Raw genomic sequence first — 22727 nt, 5'->3', positions numbered from 1 at the left:
GTTATTAAGAATGATCCTGCATCTACTGTGGAAATGCAGTTTCCCAGAGTTGCAGCTGCTGCCATTAAAGAGCCATTGGCTGCTGTGCATAAACCTCAGCATCTCATGTGTAATGGTCCAGGAGGAGCACACCGAGAGCAAAGAGCACCAGCGTGTTCCTACTGGACTGAATGCGCAAGGAGACGAGGATAAAAATGATGCATCTTCATCCCAAAAGCTTAACCCAACCAGGCGTTTACACAGAAGCTCTGCACCTAGACCGTAATCCCATCCGACATTCCTCTCATATCTGACACAGTCTCTCTTTACGGCTGCTGTTGTACAGGCGGAAAATAGCAACTGGACTGGAACTGCCTCTTGTTCTTTTTTTTATTTATTCCTTTTTTTCCTCACAAAGCATTAGATCGGGTGAAATGCATTCAAGAATTTGGGTTTTGATGCTGTATACTTAGAGAACTGTCCCTGTCCCACATTATTTTTATAATTTATACGTCTGAAGATATTTTTGTGCAGTCTGGGAAATATTGATAGAACTGTAGAGGTAAGTTCAAGACAAAATTTTCAAAGTAGCCCTGATTTTTACACTTTTTGACACTTTTTTATGCGTGCCAGCTGTATATGGTTTCATCAGTTCAGTTTTGGTTGCCTGGATTTAGTAAAGCAATCAGTTTTTAACATTCTGGCACAAAAATCCAAAACAAATCTGAAGCCAAATATCTGGTGATTATGGTTAGATGTTATATAATTATAGTCGAAGACATGATTTTTAGCATTAACCTTGAATTCTGAGTTTGTGTCTGGGAGAATAGTAAAAAAAAATGTATATTTTATACTTGGAAGGCGTCTTCGACTACTTGTGTTTCTCATGTTTTGAGAAATTAGGATCAATAATTGATTTTTTTTTAAAGAAGTCAGTCACGTTTTAGAAAATGTGTCCACCTCATCTCCATTTCAATACAATGAAGTGTTATAGTGTTGTTTGTAGCAGAAAAAATATTAAGGTGATTCAGTTTAAACATCATAAATTATTCAAAACTATAAAATAATAAAAGGCCTATCAATCCTGACAGGAATGAATATCTCCTGCTATCGTTCAGGCCAGATGTTTAGACTAAAATCATGTCATGTTGAGAGAAGCTATAGTCATTTTGGTTAAACTTAGAGATTATATGTGCAGACTCGTGAGATGTTTTGTATGTTCTTGGAGTATTTGTTCTGAATGACTCAACTACGACCGCACTAAATTTCATCTCAGAATTTTAACTTTTTTGAGCTATAAATTTTTGTTTAATGTGGCAGCCATCTTGGATTGGGTTGACTGTAGAGAGACAGCAGGTGATTAGACTGAGAGTTTCATTAAAACTTGTCATTTTTCATGAGATATTTTGCTAATAAACAGGGTTAAGTTAAAGTTGGGGGAGGTTTTATGCAGAGTTGACTTTTTTGAGCTTTGTATCATGTTAAAATATAATTCTTTCATCAAAAACATTGATGAAAAAATTAGTGTTGCTTTGATGCATGTTTGAGAAATCCATGAATCTCCTATAGTAATGGTTTGGAGCTGCCTAAACACTTGCTGGTACAAAAAAAAAGCGTCCATTTACCCAAAGCTCCTCCCTGGAGCTCAGTCCCCAGCTGAGCCCCTGCCCCACAGAGCCCACCCCCTCGCCCACACAGCTCCACCAGACTAGCAAAACATATCTTTAAAATGGTGGATGTTCTTGATTTCATAGCAAAACATAGCTTCATAATCTATATTTATAGTTTCGTTGCAAAAGGTAGCTTAACGTTGACATCTTATAAGAGCCTCTGTAGTCGCTCAGGTTCTTCAGAAAACGGACTTTCCGGGTCTGACGTGGGATCATTCAAGTATGGTTCAACTGTATCCCCAGATGTCGTGTTCCAAAACTGATATTATACAATGTTGCTTTATTTTTACAACAAACTACAATGCTCCTACGAAACTTTGTAAATGGCGTGAAGCACTGTTGTGAATGCGTGCTGAAGTGGGAGCGTTGGAAATGGTAGGAGGTTCTTAAAGCGGCTACTTTCAAGGCATTTAGATTGGACTATGTTGAAAAGTCTATTTTTTTTTTGTCTATATACAGTATTTTTACAACGGAAGGTAACATAGTTACTTGATTGTGGTTTAGAATTGACTTTGTACCTGGACAGTCAATGCATTCTCATGCCCCCTGCGTCAACATATTGACGCTTGGTCAGGTAGCCGTCTGCGTCAGCTTTCAGACGCACCGGGTAGCCCCCCGGGCATCCGTTCTTTACGAGATGAGTCGGAGGAGGATGAGTGCGTTGTCATATTTTTTTTACAAGAGTAGGAAATGTGCGAAACTAACCATCCCAGACCCTAAATTTAACTTCTATTAGCCCTATACAGCTTATCCCTGACCCCAGACCCTAAAATTAACCATTAACCCTGATCCCTCATATTAACCATTTTTTTAAATGTAGAGAATGCACGAGAACTAACCATCCCAGAGCCTAAATTTAACCTATATTAGATATATACAGCCTTTCCTATGGGGGCAGCTGTGGTAGAGTGGTTAGGGGAGTCGTCCTGGAACTGGAAGGTCACTGGTTCGATCCCCCGTTCAGCCGTCTCAGTCGTTGTGTCCTTGGGCAAGACACTTTACCCACCTTGCCTACTGATGGTGGTCAGAGGGTCCGGTGGCACCGGTGCATGGCAGCCCCACCTCTGTCAGTGTGCCCCAGGGCAGCTGTGGCTACAGTGTAGTTTGCCATCATCAGTGTGTGAWTGTGTGTGTGAATGGGTGAATGTCTGTTAGTGTAAAGCGCTTTGGGGTCCGGAGGGTCTTGAAAAGTGCTCTATAAGTTCAGTACTATTTACCATTTCAGTACCATATCCCTGACCCCAGTATCTCAAATTAACCATTAATCCTGATCCCTCATGTTAACCTCAGATCCCCCACCCAAAGACCCCTAAGTAACGCAACCCGGAAAAGCTGGCGCATCAAAATTGGAAGCATATGGTCCCTGCCCAAGCAAGAGAATGTGCTTGGACAATACATAATGTCAAGGTTTTAAGGAAGCGTGAGATAATTTGCTGATGACACATACTACACTCGCACACAAGCTTAGATGAAAACATTATCGCTCTACCTCTGCCTTCAGCAGTTACTTGTCTACGTCCTCACACATGATTTCCTGTGATGTAGAACTGCGTGTCCATCCCGTTGTCCTGAAGCTTCTGACATTTCCCTCTCAGACTGGATGAAGGTCTGCTCTGTTTCCACAGATTGACAGCCCTTACTTTTTCCACTTAAAATATTTTAAATGTCACAGTAAAAAAAAAGAAAAAATGAAGATGGCTGAATCTATGTTTCTGCTTTGGATTCAGGTCCAGCCTCATTACTCAGTGGGAATAGAGAGCGGTTGTTATTGTCAGTAAGTGGACTCCAGATTCTTTCATTGACTGCTGATTTAAGCTGTAGTGTCTCACTGTTTGGGTGAGCCGTTTCCCAGATAACAGGGAGGCATCGTTTGACCATGTTTTTTTTATTTTTCCTTATCTGTGGCTCACGGCGTTGGGATGTTTAATTACAGGTGGCGGGGGTTGTTTTATTGTTGATCCGCCTCATCTGGAAATAAAAGGTCACAGGTTTAGTCACAGCGAAACAAACACCACCCTGGCTTCAGACTTAGCCGAAAATCATTTCACAATGTAATTACATGGACACATGGTTGCCTGGATACTTGACAGGTATGAAGGTGGACGTAATGCAGACGCTGCATGAACTCGCACAAAACGCACGAACAGGAGCGTTCAGCTTTTCACTGTCTCCTCGGTTTTTGATGAGAGGTCACAGCAGAGGGTTTGGGCCCGCAGCAAAAAGGAGAAGTTGGACAATAATGTTTTAGCCCCTGTGTGTGATATCAATGTATTTTATATAGATTTTAATAAAAATTTCAGAAACTGATTAACATTTGGAGTTAACCCAATTCAAGATGCTCCCCATAGAAAACACAGAGAGTTCGAATTACGTCAGTTTTACAGATATTGTGCTGTGTTTTTGTTACCTCTCTTTCTGATTGGCTACACGTCATCTAGGCTGCAAGCTCGTTTGTCCTGGAAGAACACCACACACTCTGGGACAATCCAACATGCTGAATATTCCAGATTTGCAGTTAGAGTTAGCAAAATATATCATGAACCTCTGGACCAGGGCTATTCAGCTAAACTGCTCCGGGGGCCACAGCTACTGCAGGCCAGTTGCTGAGGGGCCGAACATCCAGCAATTAAAGTTATTATGTAAATAAATATTGTAGTGGTCACCTCGAGGTGGAATAAACCGTTCCACCTGTCTTTGAGCCTGATCTCAGAAGACCTCCTTGAAAGACACAGAACTCTGTTCGAGTTAAAGTCATATGTTTTCTTAAACAGTAAAGAGACATTTTATTTTATTTTATTTTATTTAATCAAGATAATAAACAAAATAATAATGTTCTTCATATTTTTGATTTATATTTTCTCTTAACTAAAATTTATCATTTTATAAATTAAGGTTACATACTTAAATGAATGACAAGCTATTTTCTTGCATTTTAATAAAGAAAAAGAAAAACACACACACAAAGAATATTGTTCCAATGTTCCTTTATTTGTTTTACACAAATCTTTGTTTAATCAACTGTTATTTGACTATAAGGTGGTTATGTGTTTTTCTGTTTTATTTTTCAATTTAACAAAAACAAAAACTATGATCTAGTTCACTATGTTTTACTATGAAATATATATGGTTATGAAAGTAGTGATAATTATCAAAAACTAAAATAACACAATATGCCTTCTATTTGACATAATATTTTGACACCTCTGACTTGCCAAATTTAACCAATTTTATTTTCACTTTCATAGTTTTATCATCAGCTGCTTGTAATTTTAACTGTCTTGAGTGTGCATAGAAATGTTTTTTTTACCAGCTTCTATCCAAGATTCTTACGTTTCTGTAGATACCAAACATGTCTATGTTTAACTAAAAGAAGTTCGAGTAATTAAAGTAAAAAAGCTGGGGTTTGGGCTGAAGAGATGAATGAACCAATTGGCGGGCCAGACTTTGGTCACTCGTGGGCCGGATGTGGCCCGTGGACCACCAGTTGAATAGCCCTAGTCTAGACCACTAGATTGGTTTTCAAACTTTTTAGCTTCCTGCCCACAAAATAACCAGTACAGAAACTTGTGACTCCACATTTTACTGGTTTACGTAAGCAAACTCTGCTAAAAACCCTGTCAAACATTGGCATAATACCAATAAAAACCAGACTAGTAGCTATGATACTACATGATTCATTCATTTATGGTTTTATAAATATTCTTTTTTGGCAACAATTATGCTGAAAATATCCCATTAGCCATTTATTTGCATTTAAACTGATGTCTGGAAATCATAAGGGGACCCTCACAGAGGGGTCCCGACCCCAACGTTTGGAACCACTTCATTGGACTGATTTTAATGACATTCTTATAAAGCATTTATTGGCTGTATATATCGACGTCTGATAACCTTGAAATTCTTCCCAGTAGTTGTATCTTGTACAGTGTACGTCGTGTCATTGTGTTTCCATCAGTCTAATGTGAACCCTGTTGTCAGGATCTGTGGAGTCTTTTCTCTGTCTGAGGGAGAGCAGCAGCTAAAAATAATCACGCCAAACACGAGACGCTGAACTTTTCCCACCTCTCATGAATCTCAGTGAAACTAAGCTGCGAGGAGCAAACAGCTTGTTTCACGTTGCGTTTTTTTTTTCCTCAGGTACGTCCATAGCCGGTCCCAGTCCCAGCGGCAGTGGCGGCAGATGCCAAAAAAAAAAAAAAAAAAAAAAAAATCCTCTGATTGCTCTTTCATGTTGGGATTTGTTGTCATGGGAACTAAGCAGGCCATTCTCTGAGTTACCCAGGGGATGAGTTCAGGAAAGAAACACCTGCATGTGTGCATGTGTGTGTGTGTGTGTGTGAGAGAGAGGGAGGTGTGGGGGTGTCTGCCAAATACCACTTAGAGCCAAAAGGAGAACTGTGATGTTTAAGGGAACATTGACTAAGGTCGTTACACTGTTCCACACTGTTCACCACAATGTACGAAGTTTTAATATTATTAGAGCTGTTTGTATCGTCACGCTGCTCCCTGAGAGGCTCGTGTTTCTCATGTTACCCTGGTAACTCAGACAGCAGATCTATTGTTATAAATAATGTGACAAAAGCTTAGAACAACACATTAATCTAAAGGAGTCCAGTGACCACTCTTAACAACTGTTTATGTCAGCTAAATCATTTCCTTTATTATTTTATTCTAATAAATATCATTAGATTACATCAATTATTTAAAAAAAATATGACCACCTGCTTTATTTTGAGTTGTTTTTTGTTAGATCACCCAAGCAGCTCTGACTGTTCAGGATACGAATAAAGAACATTTTGTGAAGTTTGTGTTTTGGACCTGTGGATTGTGGAGCAGGGTTTAATTCACACAAATGCTTTTTGTTCCCCTCAGATTTGTATTTAAAGAGATAATAGATAACATACAGAGTAGGGATGCAAGTTATCGATTAATGGATTAATCTAAAGTTGATTGATCTTATTGATCGACTAACGATTAATTGATAAGCATCCATTTTCCTAAAAACCTGCCATTTCTCTTGAATCAAGGGTATTTCTTCGACATGAAGGGGCTAATTTTTTACACACAAATAAAAAAAGTACAATATATTATATTTTATAAAATTTATTGTGCAAGCTATGTGAATAAACAGACTGAATAAACAGAAAATTGTGGCTTTCTCACACATTATTAAACTTGGACATATTTATTAAATATAACAAAACAGGAATCTATTAGTCCTGATGCATCTCAGTAATCCAGGTAGAAAAAATAAAAAAGAAAAAATAAGTAGGTCCTCTGGATGGGTAGTGAAACGTTTAGTCTCTCCTCCAAGAGACTTCCTCAGTCTGATGAGTTTCAGGTGAACTCAGCCTTATAAGCACTGCCTCCACCTGGACAAACAGGTTAGTCACATGCAAAAGAGGGCCATCGCCTAGCAATAGCTCTATTTAGACACATGCTATCAAGCCTATTGTTAACTTTAGCTTGTGCTGGTTTCTTCTGGTTTTGAAGTATTTTCTCTCTACCAACAGTGGCTTTTCATGCATTTGTTAAATTAGCCAGAACCGTCTCAGTAGCAAAAGTTTTCTCCACTGAGGCTACAAGTAAAAAGTATTCTTTACTTGATAGTGGTGTTTTTTTATTATTTTTTATTTTTTTCGCAGGCAAACTAAATTTGCAAATGTGGAAAATTGCTTTGTTTTTTTCCAATTTTGTTCAGTTTAATTTATTTCACCAAGCTCTGTTACCCGTGGCAAGTTGGGAAATTAAAAAAAAAAAAAAACGTAAATATAGTCTTCTCAGTCTCACTATTAGGTTTTCACTGATTCTACATTTTGAACATAATGACTGCAGGCGATCTTTTCACAGCATGTTGATTCCTTCATTGTAATGAGAACAAAAGCTGTTATTGAAATGAAGATTGAATGAAATAATATCTAAGGACACAGGCATCAATTTGAAATCCTAACTGGGCAGCTGTGGCCTGAAGCCAGATTCCCCACTGATGCCAAGAAAAGACACTTGTTTAAGTAAACTATCTTTAAAAACACTCACCAAATCCTCATCTTACTCCTTCTGTCCCCAGCCCCGCTCTCAGAGAAGCCTTCCTTCTGCTGCAGCTTTTCATTTATTTCTTTGCTCTGTTGCCAAATGAGCAGCTGGATCAGAGAAGAAGTGGAATGAGACGGAGCGAAAGAGGACTGAAAGAGATGTTTACTCTGTAGCTTGTGGATGGTTACCACAGACAGGACATTATTGTTTCTGCAATAATGTGGGTGCATCCTGCCTGCTGAGAAACAGCAGCCGCAACTGTGAGAGCGAACTCTTCCAAGTGTTATTTTATTTTTTTTAGTCGGCATTAACATGATACTTTTCTGATGTCAAACACTTCTCCACACAGCGATGTCTCCTTGATTCCTCTGCTGCTTGTTAGTTTTCTCACAGTGAAGACTCTTTGCAAACACCTGTGTAAAGTGGACCTTTGAAACAAAGGAGGACACTTGTTTTGGATGAGAGAAAACAGGGAGAAGAAGGAGGAGCAACAAGAAATCAACTTTTAAAACTCTTCAAATCTGAGACAGCTGAGAGTCTGTTTAATACTGGCAACGGAAGACGTGAGTGGTCTCAAGAACACTTAAGTTTTGTTCTGATTTGTATTTTGCATTGAAAGCCTTCGGCTTCTGTGAAGTTAAAGGGAAAAAACGTGCACAAGAGCCACTCTATGTAAGTTGTCTATGTTTGTGTTGGTAGGAGAAACAATCAGCTGGTGTTAGCTGCCACTGCTAATGGTGGTATCTGGGCTGCCTGAACTATTCCTTGACAATTATAGCCCAGTGAAATACTACGGTTTGTTGCAACCTTTGGACCCACGATAGAACAAGATGATCTTATGTCGAAAATAAACTGTCAGCCTTTTTCACGGCTGTGTCCAAATTCAGGGGCTGCGTCCTTTGAAGGTTACGTCACAGCGATGCGTGAAAGGCTGTCCAAATTCCAAGGCTCCTCCAGTTGTCTACCTTTTCACCCGATTTTGAGAGTGTTTCCTTCACAGCCCACCCTATCCCAAGATGCATTGACCAGGAGGTTGTTGCTTGTAATGCTGGGCAAAGTGAGAAACATGAATACAGTTTTAAATAAATATCTGGTGGTACAAAAATTCAAAGTTTAAAGCGGTTGTGTTGAAAGGCTATTGTTTTTTAATATTACAGAAATCATCGCTCATACTGTGGGGTTCCTTCTTCAAGTATTGCTTCTAAACTAATTTTGTTAATTTACAACATTAATATATTATTTCACTTATTTCAATTTATTTTCGATCTTCATTGGTTTTGTTAAGCATCGTCCTGTTTGCTAGGTGACAGGACATCTGCTTGGGTAAAGGTGAGAATAAAGCTGAAGGCTAGACCGTCCAAATTCACAGCCACTTTTTTCTGGACTTCCTGGTCGACAAAGGACCTGGCTTATGTAGACCGGGTAGACCGGGTCCATCGAAGCACTCAGCCCCTGAATTTGGACACCAGCCCATACTTTACAACAGGACTTAAAGCAAAAGGGTTTAGTTTGAAGTTGATTTTTGGTGCATCAAGATGCTTTGCTATTGGTTGTATAATTGCATCACAGCCCCTCAAATCATAATCAAATCAAATTCAAGGTGCCTGAAGATTTCCACGGCTATATCCTAATAGGAGACACAATATCATGCTGAATAACACAAAGTTGTACCTTTAAAGGAATTGAGCCCAAATTGAAATACGATTCTAAACAAAGAAAGCAAATTATAACAGGTTGCTTGGTCTCTCTGTCAATAATGATGTACTTACTTTACTTACTTCTGTTTGTTAGCTTAAGGCTTATTATGCATGAAGTCCTGTTTTGCATGGCTTTGCTGTTGACGGTTTTAGTTTTCATTTTTCTATTATAGCAAAGAGCCAAGTTGCAAATCTAGTTACATGAGAAGTGTGATTCTAACGATTGCGATGATGGATCACTTAGTCCAATAGATGAATTGGGATGTGATTTTCTGTAGCATCGCCATGAAGCTGACATCGTTTAAACTCCACATTACTGGAACAGAAAAAGGATCTTTCAGAATATGACTTTCAAAGTATAAAAACAAAATAATTATTATTATTCTGTGTGCTTTTACCCAGAAGCAACAGCTAAGATAACATTAGGGCCAGACAGGGTCGCTCCAGTTCACCCCACTTCCTCTACATCCATCAATTCTCTCATTTCCAATAATCAGAGGCTCCTTAGATGATCTCTCATCCTTACGCCTAATCTGTCTCATTGTGTCAGATTAACATGTAGAAATACAAGTCTAAATATTACATCAGCCAGCAGAGAACACTTAGTGGCACACAGTGTAAATCATAAAGACAATCTGGACACAAACCTGCCCTCAGGCACAAGAGCTGCTGGGTTGTAGTCTGCAAGTCTTGACAGCCAGAAGCGATTCTTGTTCATTGATCATGCAATAATACCTTTGCCTTAAGTCATCAGGGCCATTTAGCAGGGCAAACACAAGTTTACCACTGAAAAGCCTTCAGCTGCAAGTCGAACATAGGGAATCTCTTTTTTATCACATATTCAGTTGAAAGACTAGGATGAGTACAGGCGTAGCTCAAATTCCACATAATTAAAAAGCTAATACTGTGTCAACACATTCAGCTTCTGTACCGTCCTGGACCTTTATGTGCTGTCGTCACTTACAGGACATGTTTGCCTCTGATGTGTTTTCATCATGGGGATGCGTGACCTTCCTCTGAATGAAACCGGTTTGTGAAGTCGGAAAGGTCAGTGCTGTCGTGGCAGGTGTGGACTGGCTGATTCATCGTGTCGTCATTTGTCTCTATGACGGCGAGGCTTTACGCTCGCTCACTACATCATGCTCTCAGTGCTTCAAAGCAAACTGTGTCTGAATGGCGCATTAATCATGTGTTATAGGTGAACTGAGCTTTATGGTTGCAGACAGAAAACACATTTTGTCATTATTTATTTTGTATTAGTGAGTTGAGGTATTATTATGTGAAAAAAGTCTTGAAATATAATTGTTTGACATTTAGCGCAATATAATTAATTTTATGTTTTGCTGGGAATTGGAAATGTGTGATTGTCTTGTCTGGAAGGTAAATGTGAAACAACACAACTTGTCTTCAGATGGTTTAACTTGCTGAAAATCCTGTTCTGTAAACACTCAAAAGTATTAGACGTTTGTTAATTTAATTCCGATGTTATAATCAAGAGTTTGGCTATGGCCTTTTATACCCAAAGATGGGCACTTTTAGGCCTTGGAAGCAAAGAAATCTTTTTATTTGTTGTTACTAAAAGTATTCTCTGTCCATTTGAAAATGCAAAGGTGGCATTTCAAGACTTTTTGTTGTTATGGAGCCCATTTTCAAAAGCTACTGTATACTCACTAGGGCTGAATTATACTAGAACAAACTGACATTGTGATTTTTTTCTAACCCTGTGATACTGTATATATTGTGGATGTGGAAAAATAGAGGAAATTTTAACTGATAACTTGAGTAACATTTTAAGTTATGTTGCCATCTTCTTGACAATGAAGCAACACGTCAAAATAAAAGCAGAGACTGTTTAGTGCAATGCCTTTTGGTTTAGTCCCTAGATAACATTTTGATTTAACTTGCCTCCTACATCGCAGGACCTGTAATGGGACTATTGGGCACACGTACATTTCAATGACAATGCTCAAACGATATATCATGCAGCTCTAATGTTCAAAACTGCCCAGAAACACAAGTTCTTGAAGAAATGTTGATGTGAATTACACATACTCAGAAGACAATATTAGACTTTACTGTCTAAAAGAAGACATTTGAACACTTTCCTTGTTATTCAAAAAGAAAAAATAAGTAGGTCCTCTGGATGGGTTCTTCTTTAGTGAAACGTTTCATCTCCTCCGAGAGACTTCTTCAGCCTGATGAGTTTCAGGTGAACTCAGCCTTATAAGCACTGCCTCCACATGGTGGACAAACAGGTTAGTCACATGCAAAAGAGGGCCATCACCTAACAATAGGCTTGATTAGCTCTATTTAGTCACATGCAAAAGAGGGCCATCGCCTAACAATAGGCTTGCTTAGGCACCATAAGCGGGTCACGTGATGGGGCACATGACCCTCTATGAACAATAGAGCTAATCAAGCCTATTGTTAGGCGATGGCCCTCTTTTGCATGTGATTAAATAGAGCTAATAAAGCCTATTGTTAGGCGATGGCCCTCTTTTGCATGTGACTAACCTGTTTGTCCACCATGTGGAGGCAGTGCTTATAAGGCTGATTTCACCTGAAACTCATCAGACTGAAGAAGTCTCTTGGAGGAGAGACAAAACGTTTCACTAAAGAAGAACCCGTTCAGAGGACCTACTTATTTTTTTCTTTTTGATTTTTTCTACCTGGATTACTGAGATGCATCAGAACATTTCCTTGTTATTGTTTTATGAAATTAAAACTGATTACTGAGGATAAAATAAATCTGATGTATATTGACTTTTTTGTGACTGAACCATGTTTCACCTACTTCATGCTGAAACAGTAGAAGAGTAGGTCATTTTCTCAACTCCTGCTCAGTATTATATATTGTTATCATCATATCAAGCTTCTTAGTGATATGACCTAGATCTTTCACAGTGACAATGTGCAGTATCCTCTCTTCCTCCCCCTTTTTCTATGTCAGATTTCAAGCGAGTATAATCATCAAAGACCCCAACCATGGTATTATTCTGTAAAAAGCCCTTTTTGTTGATGTTTGATCAGTAGCAGCACATCTGACTTAAGTTTAAAGCTATAATTAAGGCTAATATGTTTTACAAACCTCCCTTCTTTTTTTAAACAAATCTCATTGTTTGTAGTTTGACGTAGTTTCAGCTGCTGTTCCTTTTAGTCGACTCGCGCTCTTGAGGCTAGCAGTGCCAAACCAAAGATAACTTTTCTCCATCCCACTGTGCTCCGGCTGTTTTGTGGAAGATGAACTTGCCTACAGCAAGATGTACTGGCGCCATGAGAGCGCTCCGAGGCTCTACAGTATCAAGTGTGGCATGGCTAATGCATTTTTCATTTGACTGGGAGGCCTGGCTTGTAGTGAAAAACGCAGGAGGCCTAGAGCTCAAGAGACACAGCGAAGAAGGGAAAGAGGAGAAAGAGTGGAGGAGCTGCTCAGGCTGTGATCTTCATCCAGCTAAGGAGTATTATTTTCCCTTCACGCTCAGATTTACTTTCTGAATATTCTGCTCTGAGATGGAATCAGAATGCAGCATTTTTATTGCCATTTGAGGGAAGCAGAAACAAGCTGTGAACACAACACGGATATGTTTTTACCTTTCAGATTGGCATGGCGAGCTTGTTAGCAAACACTTGCTCATTAGCCCAGCTGGTACGTAATTAGCATTTGCTAAGAGACGTTTAAGGTAATTTGATGAATATGGGTGCAACGTTTGCTTTCGCTGATTTATTATCTCTGTTTAGAATTAGTTTGGCTCTGAACCAACTTTTGACCTCTTACCTTAAGACAATTGTTATTCTAAGCAAAACAAATATAGCAACAAGATTCAGACGGCTTGTCCAGGAATTTAAATTTATTTAGATATATTATATTGGTATTTTTGTATGTATATATTGCTATTTATTAAAGTTCAAGTTATTACACTTATATTTAAAGGGCCAGGTATGGCCAAGCTTAGCTAGCTGTGGTTGAGAGTAATTGTATAAAAATGACAAAGGCATTGTAAGATTTTCACCTCATTCCCAAAAGTAACCAAAGCAAACCCATTTAAAAAAGGTTAAATTAAATCATAGTAAGTATGATTTATTAATTGAAAAAAAAAAGATAATGCTAAATTTCTGTGTGTTGTAAAATTTGGAAATCTCCAGGACTAGCAGCTATGTTAAAGGTAAAATTGAGATCACACACAATGTTCAATTAATAGTTAAATGAATTTCTCATTTTGGAATACAGAACAAAATCTTGTCATCTAATAGATGTTTTGAAAGAAAGGGTCAGTTTATGAGAACAAAACTATTTTTTCTTTAATTCTTCACCACCAAAAATTTAAAAAAGCTGTTGCCATCTGAGGATGTAAAAAGGGGTCTGCATAAACAGGTTATCACGAGCAACATCCAACCAAATGTGATGAGTGGTGTAATCCAGTGTTAATAGAAAAAGATTGATGGAGGCAGTTTTCAGGGTTTCACATGGGACTAGAAATGAGAGACATCCAGCTGCTGTTTTCCTCATCTGTTGGTTCAGATGTGTGGATAAAAGAAACTAAACAAGACGTGCAGCCTAAGGGCTCTGCTGAGAACATCTGCTGAAGAAGGAAGAATGGATGACTTTGCATTGTGTGCGAGTTTATATGTGCTTAAGTGTTTTTTATTTAGAATTTACAAAGAAATTCTGGACATTTTTGATTGATTCTCACGTCCTGCTGCACTTTTCTTTTGGGTTGATGATTGTTAATACTTAGTGATAGTTTCATATAACAGTGATAGGATTATATGGATTGTGTCCATAGGGCTTTTAGAAAACATAAAAGTATGTTTTTAGGAAAAGAGGCTTTAACTTTTAGCTTTTTGTACTGAATGAACAGAGTTAAAAAGATCTGTCAGTGTTACCTTATGATCAAACGTAGTTTTTGCATCTGTTTCTGATTGACAGTTTTCACTTAGTCCTTACCTCATTCCTCATTTATGCTTCAGCGCTGTGACCCAAGGCGAATGTCCATCACACTAAGATGCCCTTGAGCATGACATTCTCTGTAGCCGCCCTCTGAGACGAAATGAAAACTGTCCTACGTTTTTTTGTTTTTTTTTTTCTTCCTGCAGAATCCAACTGTGAAAGTAATTTTGTGTTGGTTGGTGCGTTGTGTTATCTGCCTGAGACTCACCTGCTAGGAAGGCAGCCTGAGGCAATCAGAGGTGTGATTGATTGAGGAACAGGTAAAAGTTGCAGCAACGAACTGTGATGCAACTTGTGTCTAGAGGATCACGCTGAAGGTGTTTTGTTGTGATTCACGCAATCAGTGAAATGTGTTTTTGTCGTTAATCAGCAGTAAAAAAACAAACAATCACAGTGAAGTTAAAGTCCTGTGCGTGACAGCCGAATCATCTAGATTTATTCAAAACACGGATGCTTTCAAGCATCGCTGGGCCTAAATTAAAGTAAAAACTTTTAGAGTTTAGATTGGGCCAAAAAAAATCTGATCCCTCTCGTCCTGAGCCCATAGACGTTACGTCAGAGTCCGATCCAACCCAGCTAATTAACTCTAATTAGAAGCCATAGCCCGAAGTAAACCCAATACATTATTTTTAATTAGCTTTTAGTGCTTTTGTTTTATAGACCACCATTTGAGTTTTTTAAAGCAAATCGGATAGGAGCATGTGAAAAGATGTGCAAATAACTTCTAGTTAGCGAGAGGACAGAAGGACAGATGATGATGATTTATCCTCCGCGACTAGGGTTGGGCATAATCGTATCGTGTGCAATTAATTGTCAGAAAAACATTAATCGATTAGTTTTTGGCACTTGACGATTAATATGATAAATGCCACCAGGGAGACTGACTGGGGATTACTCCAGTCAGTCCGCTCGATGCTCCTCTCCACTTCAAATATGACGAACATTAAAAAAAGGTTCTGTAAATTTTTTATTTAATCAACACAATTCAAAATATGATGTATAGCCTGAAGACTGTAATTTTGACACAATTTGGAACAGATTTTTACGAAGAGCAAATCTTTCCCACTAAACTGGTCATGTGACTAGAACATAATGGTGTCCAGGGACTCCAGGGGATTAATCGTCAAATTAATCGTTATCGGCTAAAAACCACAATTAATCGTAATTCATTTTTTTTGCCAATATCGCCCAACCCTATCCGCGACACAAAATATAGATACAAGAAAACAGAGCCAATTTGGCACCCCAGGCAAGATTTCAGGTGGCCTTCCTTGTGCAGTTTTTTTTTAATCTTACTGCCAATTTCCATACATTCACACACCAACATAAATAGTTTTGTCTTTGATATTATTTTCATCTTTAGAAACCAGGTTGTCCAAATAAAATACTCTGCTATATAATTTATTTGAAACAGAATAGAGGTCTGCCTCTTACCTGCCAACATTTGCTTGGGTCTTTAAAACATAATCTTTTCCTATTTAAAATTCCTTATGCTTGCTTTGAACCTCTGAGCTTTGAAAATACTGCAGAAGTGACACAAGTATAGAAGGAAAAATAGTCTACAGGGCAGCACCTCATTTATTATATAGAACTTCATATGAACCAGAGAAGAATTGCACATGTTGGTGTTTTTGAACTCTTGTGATATTATATGCTTTGGTCTTGTGCCTGACTGTACGCTGTAAAGCCTGATGTTTTGCTTTCAGTTGACCCTCCACATTACAAGCTCCTCTCTCAGTCACGGCCCATCTCTCTCCTTCCAGCATATGCTTGGCCCCAGTGTGATAAATTATGTACCTTCACAAATTGCCATTCTGGCCGTCCATCTGCCGGCCAATTAAATTTTTAAGATACAGATGTTGCAGTCATTCGGTGTTGGCACATCTTTTAAATTTGCTCTTTGATATGCACGTGACGTTTGAAAGGGAGGAGTCCATCACTTTTATGCGACGGGACCAGAGAGCATTGATTAAGTACGGTATCGTTCGCAGTTCCTTTGCAGGCTGCCGACGTTAAAACAGCCTCGCAGCTCGTCTGATTTACTGCATCTTAATGGCTCGATTTGATGGACTGCACTTTGACAGATTGATCTGAACATAAACGCCAAATCAATGAAAATATCTGTTGGACTCTTGTAATTGTCTGCTTTCTTTTCCCCCCAATCATATAAAACTTGAAATAAAAGAGCAGGTACAGTAGAGTCCATCTGGAAAATATAGGCATGATCAGCCATGTTACTTAAAAAGGTCTTACTTTTATATAGTTTTTAACCTTCTATCATGTTTTTTAATCGTTTTGGTTGCCTTTAGCAGCAGTGATTGGAAAGTTGATGACTGTCCGATCTTCCGTGGCAGCTCTGAAACCTAACGGAGATGGAAACTGGCAGTGATTTGTTTGTATTATTTCTCTTTGGGCATCTTGGCAGACGTGATATGATGGGGGACTGTTATGAAATTTATTGCTGTTGTTAAAAAGGGACTTCCAAGGATCCTCGAATAGAAGACTGGTTACATAAAATGTCTTCTTACTCTCTTACTGCAACTGTATCTCAGTCTCTTTTTATTTCTTCACCTATCTTTTAAAGACTCATTCCTGGCCTTGTTTACATTTTAACTTTTACAGATTGAAGGTGCTAGAGGGCTATCTCTGAATCAGTTTCAGAAAGAAAAAATAAAAATAATTGGATGGAAAAGACACCAAGCAGAGTGAACCAGAATAAAACGATTTTCTCTTCGGTTTCAGTCTGGTGACCTTTTAAAGGTTAAAACGACTGAAATGCTAGTAAACACAAGACTGAGAGGCAGCTAAATTACAAAAAAAAGGTTTTATGTCTTTGTTTTCTAGGACAGGGCTATTCAACTAGTGGTCCACAGACGACATCTGGCTCATGGGTGACTTCCGTCTGGCCCAGATAATAATAATAAACAAAAGATAATAATAATTGGTCTTTTACTTAATCCAGTGTTTCTCCTACCATTATCGGGCAACCCCCACCCCCACGAGGTTCGGCCCCTGAGATGTTGGCTTTGACTAACTGTGGCCCCTATTTAGTTGAAAAGTCCTGCTTTAGGAATTTTATGGTTGAGTGCTTCCTATAAATATTTGATAAAGTTTGTATAACTTGTTCATAATAATTCAAGTACATTTAAATGGACATGTACATAAAACTTTATACATTCTATGCATTATTTGCTTCATACGTTGACCTCCTAGATGATAGCTAATTTACATTCCCAATTCAAGTTCAAGAATCTGTATTGTCCCCGAGGGACAATTTGTTTCACGTTCAGTAGACGTAAAAAACATTCATATTGGACAAGACTTAAAAACACTAAATTAACAGTAGAAAAAGATAAACAGGGTTGGTTACAAAGTCTGTTTGCTGCAGGGATTAATTATTATTTTAGTCTATTAGTTTTACATCTGAGCGACAGATGCATCCGTACAGAAGCAACTTGAACTCACCATGGAGTGGGCGATCAGGGTCTGCCATCACTCTGGCCTTTTTTAGACCTGACCTTGAAGTTTGGTAGGGCTATGCCAGCAATTCTTCACCACATCCTGACAATCCCCAGGAGTTTGTGCTTGTTCTTACAACATAAACTACAGTATTTGATTATTTTGCTTTATGCCACGTTTAGAATAGGATACAATAAGAGGTTCTAACATTCCTGTTGGTGATCTTTGCATTCACACACTCTGTCATTTAACATGTAATCAAATCTATTCAAAAACGTTGGTTCCCTGCAGCTTGTTAAGATGTCTCTGTAGATCTAATGTTTTAAACAGCTTATGGTAAAGCTGGTTTTGAAGTTTCTTGATTCTAAACAGCAACACATGCAATCCCAAGAGTCGTTTTTTTGATACACATTTTTTTCTTTTTTCCAGAGGGTTTCTGATGTTACCCACTGAAGAAAATCAAAGCTGACATGTATGTTAAATAGCTATCCTTTCCATGGTACTGATATTAGCACACAATATTCTGAGCATAACATTGTTTTATTTTGTTTTTTTCATCAGAAAATCTGATGCCATTCAAGCTTTTTATCTTCGTCTTTCTTCCCATTTATTGGAAAAGCTATAAAACCTCCAGTAAGTCACCCATGGGAGCGCGCTAAGTGCCCCCCTCTTCCTTTGCTTTTGCTCATATGTTCTCTGCAATGTGTATTCGCACTTGCCGTCTCATTTTATCATAAATGCTTTTTAAACCACTTGACTGGAAAATTGACTTGGCATGTCAATTTGGCTGAACTGCCCCAGTCACCGCTTGGAGTTCGTTTGTGTCTGTAGATGCATTTATCATCAGCTGCATTTTCTTTCTTTCTTTCTTTCTTTTTAATTCACGTGTGTATGCTTTTCTCATCTGAGAGAAAGCTAATATACTTTGTTTTCCCTTCTGCTATTCAATTGGGCATTTCGAATGAGATCAAGGTCACTAAATGCTGAAAGTGCCAGTGGAAGATCGATGGTGTTTAGTTCGATTTAATGCTGTGAATAATACAAGAAGTCACTGTACTGAGTCAACATACACAGCTATAATTAATGGCACTTCACCTGCACTCATTTTAATAAAAAGTTAACATCTTCTTTAGAAGTAAGTGATTTTTAATGAAAAAATAGATTACATTTATGTTTGATTTGGTGTTGAATAACCTTTTTGCTTCTTCTCTTTCTCTGTAGATTGATGATATCTCCCTTGGTGCCATGAGAAAAGGCCTCCCCAATGGAAATGCCAGCTCTACTTTACTCAGATGAATATTTGTGCCATCACTGTGATCACCTATTATTTCGAGATTTTCAGTGGTAGAAACTGGGCTGAGCAGACTGTCTTGAAAAATGGAATACCCCAACGCTTCAGCCACAACTTTCCACATCACATGCCTTTTCTCCTGGATTTTCTCACAACGACCTTGAGTCACAATTTAAATTCATATTTATCACATCAGTGGTGACATATCTTAGTGGATATGCTTCAGTTTGTGGATGTAGAATTATTGCATTTAAAATATTAAGTTGCTTTGTCATGCAGAGAATCTGGAGACACACCACAAGCAAGCTAGCCTCGCAGATTTTAGGAACAGCAGGTGTAGCTGATGGTGTAGTCTTCCTCTCTTTGGCAGTGACCCCATGACCTCTGCTGACATCAGCATCAGCAAAACCCGTCAGAGGTTTAACACAGCAAATATCAGCCACAAAAGCGTCTAGGATGAGTGCGTTCCCATAGCTTCGCCACGCCAGCGTTGCCGTGGCTGGCCGTCCTAGGACGGCCATCCTCCTCTGCCATGACCCGGCTGATGTTGGGCCGGACTCTGGAGCGTATCTGCAAAGGTGTCCTGCTGCTCTGCCTGCTCCACTTCCTCATCATGATGATCCTGTACTTTGATGTCTACTCGCAACGGTTTGACCTCTTCAGCCGCTTCAACAACGGCCGCAATGGATCCAGGAACAACGCGAGCGGAACCGGGAGCGGACATCATTATTACTACTACAATCTGTCAAGGCCCAATGCGACATTCGCCACCTACCTGGCCACAGGTGAACAGTTGGTGCAGAGCATGCAGCCTGAGAACAATCAGACACCTTCTCCCAAACCGCTGCCGCCGTGCCCTGAGAACCCACCAGGTCTTGGTGAGTAAAAATATCTTTGTTTTTTAAATTAGTTACAATGGTTGCATAAGTCTTTTCTAAAAAGGCCCCTGCTGTAGTTTGTACATTCTGTCTTCTGAACACTGAATAATGTGTTTGTTGTGTCGTTGCAGAGCATTCTGTAGAGCCTGTTAAACCACAGATGTAGGTGTGATGCAGAATTTTGTGAGGTTATCAGATGATTAAGGTTAATCCTGGCAGTCACTTTGTGGGACAAAGAGCTTCTATCATAGTATTGACAAACTTGTCGGAGATCTAAATGATTAGTAATATACTTGTTTGCCAGTTTTGGCAACAAAAAGTCTTAAAAATAAAATAGTTGTTTGATATTATTTTATTCCTCTCAGGTAGAATTACTAAATTTCAGCCTAAACTCAGAGGTCCCTGCTTAAGTTGATTTTAAGATAACCAAAGTAGATGTTTTTCCCTTGTGTCTTGTGTTAATGACATACTTTTTGTTTGTTTGTTTTCAATCTGTGCTACAATTCAGCTCATGGAGTGAAGTTGAAATTTTTGATCTGTAAAAATTAACTTTAAATTAGATTTTTCCACTTTAAAATCTTTCTCACAACTGTCTCAGTAATGCTAGCTGTGCTCGGTTTATTTATGCAGTCGGTTCGTTGCTCTCCCTTCAACATGATTTGAACCTAGAAATATGAGAGGAGGAGGATTTGTTCATCATCAATTATGGTAATGAACGTGGTGGACGAGACTTTGATCGAAGTTGATCGAGTTCAAAACTGAAGGTTACTAGTTTATGTTCTGTAAATAAATGTGCCTCTGGGGTTATTCCCAATTAGTGGGGAAAGAGCAAGTGTGGTCATAATTTAGTTTTTTTTTCTGGGCTAGCCTGAAACATAAAATGGATTTAATGTCAGCGATTTACACTGTTGTATTTCAGCCTGATAGACTTACTAAGGAGCTATTAACAGAGATTCATGCAGTTGGACATTTTTGCACTTCTACAGAAGCACAAACGGCAGCACAGATACACACTAAAGCTTTAAGAGGTTTATTTTAGTGCTTTCATTTCTTAGCAAAGAAATTAAATGAAGGACAGAAGAGGCTTTGAGGAAATGAGCGCCAGGTTTGTGTTACTAGATGTTTCAGTTTGTATCATGTCCAACCTTAAAGCAATCGATTGAAGTCTATTTCCTGATCTGGTAACTTTGCAACATTTCCTAAAAAATTATGCTGTGCAGATGGTGGGTCTTTACATGTTCATCATGTATGTCTTCATATATTTCATTACCAGGTGGAATTCAATGAAACTTTCAGAAAGCAATCATTGAATGCAATAAACTTTAGCAAACACAGAAGTAGAAAAAAACCCCTCAATCAATTAAACCAGGGGTCCCCAAACTTTTCCCTGTAAGGGCCACATAACCTTTCCCTTCTCTGGTGGGGGGCCGGAGTCAGTTTGTAACAGAAAAAGTGTGACTATTGCAGGAGTGCCTAAATGTAAAAAAATATTGTTTTCCAGAAAGCACAATCAAATAACCCWCTCTGGGTTCTTCACAGTATGTTTTCTGCTGAGCTAACAGTCCACCTTTTAGCTTTGAGAGTTGGTTTGCTCGCATTTGGCCGCAAGCTATCATACTTGTCTTTGTGACGGGATTCATAGTGTCGCTGCAGATTGTATTCTTTGAATACCGCCACCGCCTCTTGACAGATGAACAAAAATATTGTTTGTCCACTGCAGCTTAAATGCCCTGCATTCTGAATCAATTTTTCTCTTACCTAATCTTTTCGCTATGATTCCATTCTCTCTTTGAGAGGGGCGGGTTTAGGATTTTTTTCTGGGGGTTGCCAGATAGGGGCACATACTGCAGAAAGGTGGAACAGAATGTCACGTTATATGCGTGTTTGTATGAAACAGTTACTAACTAATAATAGTTAATTATGAAAATAGTTCATAACTAAAGAACATTTTATTGCAAAAGTCCAACTTTATAATCAAATATAAATACACATATATGAAAAAAAAAAACTAAATGCGCTCTGGTATTGTTCTGGGGGCCGGACCAAATGGGGACCGTAGTTTGGGGACCACTGAATTAAACAGATATTAGGCTTAGATTTGGTGTGGTAATTGCTGAGTCATCCCCAACATATGACAGGAATGCTGACAGACAGTGCAAAGTTCTTCTGTTAGCAAAATATCTCACAAACTACTGGACAGACTGTGTTGAAACTTTGAACATGTTTAAAATTTACTTTTGGATTCAACCCAGTTTAAGATGACTTCCACAGCCAGTACAAAAATGACATAAGTTCAGTTGTTTCTACAGATAATGAGCTAAAGTTTGATGTGGTGGTAGCTAACAGTAATCACCAACACATAATTTCAGTGATAACTGATCGGTTAAGATCTTTGTTTGCAAACTTTGGCACGCAAGGTGGCGGGCGACACGCATTCCTTCAAGGAGCGCTACTTTGACTTTACTGAACAAACACACAGGCTGTGTTTGAATTGCCATTGTTAGTGAAAAGTTTTGCACTTGTCTTACAGTAGAACAAGCAAAAAGCAGAAACATTTACAAAAAGAGGTCATGCATGCTAGATATAACTCCTCTGCACAGCCGTGTGTGCAAAGCTACCCAAACACACTCACAGATAAGCACACATCATCGTTTCTTCGCTGACCAAATCAAAGGTTGACAGAGTCATGCTAAGATTCCTGTTTATGAAATCCAATAATGCATGGTGAACACACACACACACACACACACACACACACACACACACACACAC

The 22727-nt window shown here is 38.7% G+C and overlaps 1 protein-coding gene across 3 annotated transcripts in view; it reads left to right on the top strand.

The window, feature by feature from the left end:
* The window catches only part of b4galt2 (UDP-Gal:betaGlcNAc beta 1,4- galactosyltransferase, polypeptide 2), a 155376-nt gene that overhangs the window by 843 nt on the left and 131806 nt on the right, over positions 1-22727 (top strand). For 2 of the 3 annotated variants that reach the window (XM_014029023.1, XM_014029007.1), the window contains exon 2: positions 19008-19955. In XM_014029023.1, coding sequence (XP_013884477.1) covers positions 19610-19955 — 346 coding nt within the window. In that variant the 5' untranslated portion in view covers positions 19008-19609. Of the gene's footprint in view, positions 1-18215; positions 18259-18347; positions 18420-19007; positions 19956-22727 lie in introns of all 3 variants that reach the window. The other variant, XM_014029014.1, reaches the window with a different exon arrangement.

This window comes from Austrofundulus limnaeus, unplaced genomic scaffold (assembly GCF_001266775.1).
Source record: "Austrofundulus limnaeus strain Quisiro unplaced genomic scaffold, Austrofundulus_limnaeus-1.0 Scaffold6, whole genome shotgun sequence".
Taxonomy (NCBI): domain Eukaryota; kingdom Metazoa; phylum Chordata; class Actinopteri; order Cyprinodontiformes; family Rivulidae; genus Austrofundulus; species Austrofundulus limnaeus.
This window is presented reverse-complemented; position numbering and strand designations above follow the sequence as displayed.